Source organism: Fragaria vesca, linkage group LG5, assembly GCF_000184155.1.
Source record: "Fragaria vesca subsp. vesca linkage group LG5, FraVesHawaii_1.0, whole genome shotgun sequence".
NCBI lineage: Eukaryota > Viridiplantae > Streptophyta > Magnoliopsida > Rosales > Rosaceae > Fragaria > Fragaria vesca.
In genome coordinates, this window is record NC_020495.1 from 14655468 (window position 1) to 14662732 (window position 7265).

At 34.2% G+C, this 7265-nt stretch overlaps 1 protein-coding gene across 1 annotated transcript; it reads left to right on the forward strand.

The window, feature by feature from the left end:
* The first annotated feature begins 3837 nt into the window (after positions 1–3837).
* On the forward strand, positions 3838–4699 carry LOC101301201 (uncharacterized protein At5g65660-like). Its single transcript, XM_004299780.1, has 2 exons — positions 3838–4201; positions 4359–4699. Exons 1-2 carry the CDS (start codon positions 3986–3988, stop codon positions 4533–4535), a joined length of 393 nt encoding a protein of 130 aa, XP_004299828.1. The 5' UTR covers positions 3838–3985; the 3' UTR covers positions 4536–4699.
* The last annotated feature ends 2566 nt before the right edge of the window (positions 4700–7265 follow it).

Sequence of the window (7265 nt, forward strand, 5' to 3'; positions counted from 1 at the left end):
ATCTTTGCCGATCGAGTTCTTTTTCCTCTCCTTTCTTTCTTCTCTTTCTCTCTCTTTTTCTTCTCTTTCTTTCTTCCCTTTCTTTCTTCTCTTTTTCTGGTTCGGCCTCCCTCTCTTGTTCGGCTGCTCTTCTCATTGAAATAGGTTAGTGAACCTATTTGTCACATCCATCACCAATCCAACTAGGATTAGGGGTCCTAATTAAGCCCAATTATCTCCTTTTCTTTGTTTGACTTCAAAACACCTAAAAACAAATAAAGTTAATTAAAAATAGGAAAACATCACAAAATAAATAAGTAATAAGAATAATTAGCATGATAAAAGTCGCACAAATATGCGACTATCAATTACATGGGAAGTGCTTGCATCAAATTAGACTACTCCTTGCTAAAACATGCATACTGATCGACTCCTTGAAGAATCTGATGAGTCATGCATATATGTTTGGTGCTGCAAGTAAATTCAAGCTTAAGTTGAACTTAGGCTGTTGTTGTAACGAACGACAGTAACATTCGATGTAAATATAGGATTATAGGAGTTCATAACCCAATTGGCAAACCATCACGACCAAGACTTCGATCTGAAACTCTCTCACTCTTTGGCGAGTCATGCAGGCAATGACTTTCTCTTCGATTCCCTCAACAAAAAGGCAATCATATATGACTAACGGAAAAGAAAAATATACTCGATCCTTAAACAAACTAACATATATACAGCTTGGCAGCGTTGATCTAGGTTAATTCTATATTCTTTGCGATCAAGCCCAGCGTTAAACGTTTTAGAAAGACATGTAATTGCATGCAGTCAAAAGAGCTGCAATTGACAAACACAAGTTCATGTGATACGATATTCCTCACACAAAATGTTTTTGACCAATGCTGAAGCAAAACTCATTTTCCATGCATGGCGGATAGACATGCATCCTATGTGATACGACTAGTTAATTTATAGTGTTAGCTAGGTGGTGTTAATGGATGAGTTTCTTCAATGCACTGGGTATAGCTAGGTGGTGTTAATGGATGATACACAAGTTTTTTTACTTTTTCTTTTATATTTTATGGCATCAATCCAATCCTAAACGATCAAAATTTTCATATTTATCGATAAAGCAGTCTCATTTTTACTATTTATGAGATACTCTTGTTCTAATTAGTTGTCTTTTTTTAGATTTCTTGTACAAAATTTTATATATTATTCATATATTTCGGAGCTTTTATTCGAATGATAACAGACCCAAAAAAAAAAAAATAGCCCAAACTATTTTGTAATCCTGGTTCTGTCCTGAGGACCAATATTTTGGTATATATGTAATCCATCTCAACTACCCAGTGTGATTCGGCCTTCTGCAGCATTGTCACTGTGGAACATGCAACAAGGAATCAAGGATGCAAGACATCTTGCTGACGGATCAAGTCTCTTAAGATCTGGGGGATCTATTGAGATTGGCAAAGGGAATGAAATCAAGAGGTATTGAAATTGCAGTATCAGATCTTGGATCTGCTGAACAGGAAATATGTACCAGCAAAGTGAATAGATGGAAACGGTACGTTATGGAGTTAATGCTTCGGAAAATCGTCTGTATGCTAACTGACTATGCAATCTACGAATTAACTTTTACATGAAAATGCTTATTCACTTAGCTGCATGCAGTTCCATATATATTTTCAAATTTCAACCCTAAACGTTTCTTAGTGTAAAAAAAAAAAACTCTAAACGTTTCTTAACAGGCAGTGCATGGATAACCCAAATATAGAAAGCCCAGATAATTATTTACGGGCTAAAGGAGATTATAAGTATTACTGGGCGAAAGTGGCCTCAATGCACCTAGCACCTTAAAGCATAACATATAGTTCATAGCTAGCTAGTAGATTGAAGAAGGTTAATTATCATTTATCTATTATTCTTTGGATTACTTGATGTTTTATATTGCGTAATGCTTAATGCTGTTTGATGTTTTGTATATGTATGTTTGTGAACAACATGTATAATCATTTCTAGGGTGATGAAGCATGACTATTTTTATAGGCTAGGATGTGTTGTTTGTTCATACAATTTAGCAATTAGCTAGTATTATTAATATTTCAGAAGGACGCGCGAGTACAATAAATTGTAAAACAAATTCAGAAAACTGTAAATCAGCCTCTTAGCTAGCTAGACGTTAATTTTTTGTGTCTAAAGTTCAGGTCTCACCATCATTTCCTAAAATAAAGTCATTCAATACACAACTTAAAGCTAAAATGCTAACAGTTTTCTCATTTCAACATTAACATGTCTGCTAAAAGTGGCCAACACTAAACATCGATCATGGAAGAGAAAGAAAGTGGAAGGGAATTATCTTCCTTCTCCAAACTTTTTTTTCTTTCCTGAATCGACAGAGAAACACACGTATCAAATTAACTGTACATGGTTTCTTCGTGAATGGATGTCCAATACAACTCTTTCTTCTTTCTTCAAAGATCAAATTGGTGAGTGGATCTCAACTGTTTGGCCTCTCCTGTTAAACTTATTCGGGAGGATGTTTATGTTATAACCTCGTTTGTAGCTGATGAGGAAATGGAAGTTGAGAGTGACAAGAACCTAACATTTGCAATCCTTCAAGATATGCTTAAATGTAGCATGAGCACAGGGGAAGAGAAAAGTAGACGTCCAATCTATCTTTATATCATAACCCCAATACGTGTCGCACTACATCTTGTCCATGGCTATTTGCAGCTTCTCTATTATTTAGCTTGTCATAGTTAAAAGGGTCCCGATGTCATCTTTCAGTATCATCAGTTCAGAAACAACACAGAAGAACGGAAGTCCTCATTTTGAAATGAGCTTGTTCGAAAGAGAAATGAGCTTAATTGTAACTTCTATTCATGCACAACGCCATGTTATTTTGAATCAAATCCGTCTTTTAGGATGGGCGTATAGCAAGCAAGCTATTGCTTTCACAGTGTTTATGAGTGAGGAGGACGAAGTTGCCTGAACCTCACGAAAGTTTGTATTGATGAGAATGATCAATCATCTTCACCAGCTAATCAACAAACAAATGTATATAGTACATTAGAACCACGTACCTATATATTCTTTGGAAAATGCATCCGACATGATATTTGAACTCAGGGTGTACCTCTTCGATCACCACTTAACCCAAATGCAATTTCTTCTGCTTCAGCAATGTTCGAGCATAATATATGTAGCAATAGTATTCCTTATTACAAGATTAGTCATTAGTCGTTAATTATCTGTTATATATCAACATTACTCGTTAATGAACACGTTAACAACCACAAAAATTCGAGGAATACTAATTAGCAATCCGAAGAATCTAGTTCTCCTTATGTCGTTTGCTAGCTTGTTTTCTTTTGGTTATGTTAGATTTCGAATGGATCTGCCTTTGTAACATTTCCTAAGTTCATCTTCTTCTTTCTTCTTTTACTTCTTAGCTAATGCCAAATATCTACAATTGATTACAAAAACCAACTCATGCATAGATATTCATCCTAGCTCTCACTGTCTCGCAAAACAGATCCTAATCATGATAATCCTAGATTACTTTACTTATTTGGTTCAACTCCATCGTGCATTCTCTGTTTCATTCAACAACTATACTTTGTTAATTCCCCCAATTAGTGGCCAAAAGAAAGAAGAAATTAAGCTTTTTTCTCATCAGTTCTTTCTTTAATCATGCTTTTTCAAAACCGTGGGGCTTGACATTCTCTATTGATTCTTCTCCCACAAGAAGCTCCAGAGAAAAGCTAAGGAGTCATCGGTTAATTCCGTACGTACCTGAATTACATAATAGAGTACTGGTAAAGCGTACGAGCACTACTCCACTAGCACCAAACCCACCCACTATCTCTATCTCAATCTCCAACAGCTAGCTTCTATATATCATCATAAGCACACCACTTACATTACAAGTTCTAGCTAACTTAGTGTTTCTCTTTCTCTTTCTCTTGTCATATATAACTATCAGAGAGATCGATGATCAGAAATAATGGAGAGGAGAATGGAGAACGATGAAATATCAACTCGGCCTTCTTTAGCTTTTCCTCTGGGTTTGGCTCTTGTTCTTCTCATGCTATTGAGCATCTGTGCCTTCTTCTTGTGCTGTATCTACTGGGACAGACTTCGATCTCTCTTCGTATCCTCTCTAGATCAAGAACACGACCTAGAAGCCGAGTCAGATCAGAAACCTGCACGTCCGAAAACGGTAACTAATCTAATTTTGTTTTTATTCGATTCTCTCTACTGTTTTGATTGTTCCTGCAGTTTATACGAAAGTTGATAGCCAATTAAACAAGTTATAAGAAACATTACTGGTGGATTAATTGATTTTTTGGTCCTTTTTGTTGTGTATATATATATAGATGGAAAATCAAGATCACTTGCAGAGCTTGCCGGTATTGATGCCTGGAGATCAAGTTCCAAAGTTCATAGCAATTGCATGTCCCTGTGAACTTCCGGCGGTGGAGAAGAAGATTACGGTGATAGTAGACAAGCCTACTCGCGATCGTTTGTGTGATGCTAGTACTGTATATAGCTAGCTAGTTACTTCTTTTAGTCCTTTTCTTTTTCTTTTTGCAGACTGACAAGTATATGATTTTGTATATTATTATTTGTAAAGAGATTCATCTAATTGTGAGAGATGGCATGCATGGTAACAGAAATTAGACAGACGTATATATATATATCAGGCGATTATTAGACTAGTATAATTCGTTTTCCTTGTAAGAGCCCAAAAACTTTGGTCGGCGAACTAGTCACACGACCTGAGAGCATGGACTTAATATTATTGAAAGGCCTAGGATAAAGTTACATTCTTAGAATAACAAGAAGGGGACTTGAACTTCACATCTAGCTTCCAAAATTTGAGGTGTTTAACTGATGAGTTATAACTTGATTGGTTAAGGTGTTTAACTGACAACTTTAAGGTCATGGATTCAAACCTTATTGACATATGTAAGAGCATCTCTCATGGTAGGTTAAATTCTTAGTCAAATTTAACCTATAAAACAAGAATATTTTGTGGAATCTTTTTTTAGCTTACCTAAGTCTCTTACCGTAAGCTAAATCCTTAGCCAAATTTATAGCCTTTTGGCTTTAAAAAACACTCCCACCATAAGCTAAATCCAAAGGTAAAGCTATTTATTTTTCTTTTCTTATATATTTGTTTAAATCAATAATTACTCATAAAAAAAATGTTACATAAATATATTTGATATGGAGCTCATATGAAAGATCTCGTCGAGATCTTCGCGATGGTTATAAGTAATGAATTTTTAATTTTGATGACAGTGTAAATTAAAAAGAGAAATGTAAAGTTGAATAAAATAACATTTAATTTTAGCTTAGAAACTTCATAGGCCAAATTTGGCTTACCAAATAGCTCAAGCCAAATTTTTTATCTTGAAAAATGTAATTTAGCTTATTGTGGGAGTAAACATAGGCTAAATTTGGCTTTTTAGCCTATGGTGGGAGATTGTCTAAGATGTGTGAGTTATTAATAAAAAATTTATAAAAAAATAAATTAAAAAAAAAAAAAACTTAACACCTGTAACTTCCAAAATTTTGATAAACACCTTTTAATTAGGGCAATATATGGTTGAGCACACACACCTTTACTCCCTAACTACAACTCTACAAGTCAGTGAATCCGACACGGCAAGGGAGTACCTTGTGAAATTCCTAACAAAAGAGTTGCCAATTTTTAGACATGAATAGGTACCTGTTCATGCAAACTTCAAATATTAAAAGCAATCTAGAGTAAAAGAAATCTATGTGGAAATGACTGGAAATCTATTTGCGACCATATATAAATACGAGTATCATATTTAAACTTGAGGAAGCGGGCACTGATTATTTTCTTGTCTTTACACTAGATTAATCAATCTTTCTTAGCACTAATGATATCTTCTTGTCAAGCATTTTCATGCATATATACCGAGCATAAACAAGTTGGACCTCTATATACTTCTACTTCAGACCCCAAAAACAAAAAAAGAAAAATCATATAGTTCTACTGGAGACTTGTAAGCTTTCTCCAAACTCGACAAAGGAGTAATGATTCCCTGGCCTCCTAATTAGATTAATTTGAGTTAAAGCAAAAATTGATCGATGCCAAGACATTCGACCAATTAAGCATGGAGAGAAGTCTTAGGTTTTTTTTTTTTTTTTTTTTTTTTTATTTTGGAGAGATGTCTAGGTTTTTATCAAGTTTTGTATGTAGTTAAAGTGCCACGGAATTTAAACAAAACAAAAGATTCAATATATAATAAGGGAATATCAAACGAATAACTTAATGCTTTTCAAAAGATTATATATCTACAAACTCATGATGATGTTGAACGCTAATCTAATTATGCAATACAATTCCTGATAGCATTAGATTCCCAATCAAGTGGGGTATTGGATTAGAAACCCAGTGGGGTTGTTAGCAACTTAGCATATATCTCCTCCATAATTGTTATGAATTATCACTTATTTGATCCAAACTGGCGGAGCCATTCCCTTTTCCGAAGTACCGCTATTCCACTAGAGTCGCCTGCTTCATTTAACCATAGAAGAGCAGTTAAAAGATAACAAAACTTTAATAGTGTGTTTGGATGTGGATGAATTCTTGGGAATTTAATCAAAAATAAGAAATTCTCAATTCCTTATGATTGTTTCTCCCGTTTGGATTCTTATCCCGTGAAATTAGCAATTTCTACGGGAAAATAATCGTGAAATTTGAGAGCTTAAATTCCCGACTTGAATTCCTCACAAAATAAGTGTCATTTGTTAATTCCCTTAACTGAGGTTAGTATAAATATAAATTATTGTCATTTTAAAACTCCATATCATGAAATCCAAACAATAAAATTCTCAATTAATTGAATTTAAATTCATGGAATTGTAATTTCTATGATTTTGAAATTTCTATAGACATTGAAATTATTTTATCTAAACCAGGGCCGGCCCAAGCCCAGTGCAAGCAGTGCGCTCGCACCAGGCCTAGGCCAAAGGGGCCCAAAGTTTTTTTATTTGTTAAAATACACATATAAATTAAGGACATATAACACTAAACTACCATTTAAAGGTACAAATGATAAAATAGTATTCAAATGTTCCACTTGATAAAAAAATCACCATTAAAACATGTTACATGATAAAACAGTCACCTCATAACATCTTAAATGATAAAAAAGTGTATTTTCACACTTTTTACATAACCATTCTACCCTTCTCTCTAATATCACATATTTTTTATTATTCTAGTTTTGTCCTCTCTCTCTCTC

Bases quoted from the DNA above. Each gene is read 5' to 3' on its own strand.
- LOC101301201 (XM_004299780.1), top strand. From the start codon at position 3,986: ATGGAGAGGAGAATGGAGAACGATGAAATATCAACTCGGCCTTCTTTA. The intron at 4,202-4,358 runs GTAACTAATCTA...ATATATATATAG, and splicing joins AACCTGCACGTCCGAAAACG to ATGGAAAATCAAGATCACTT.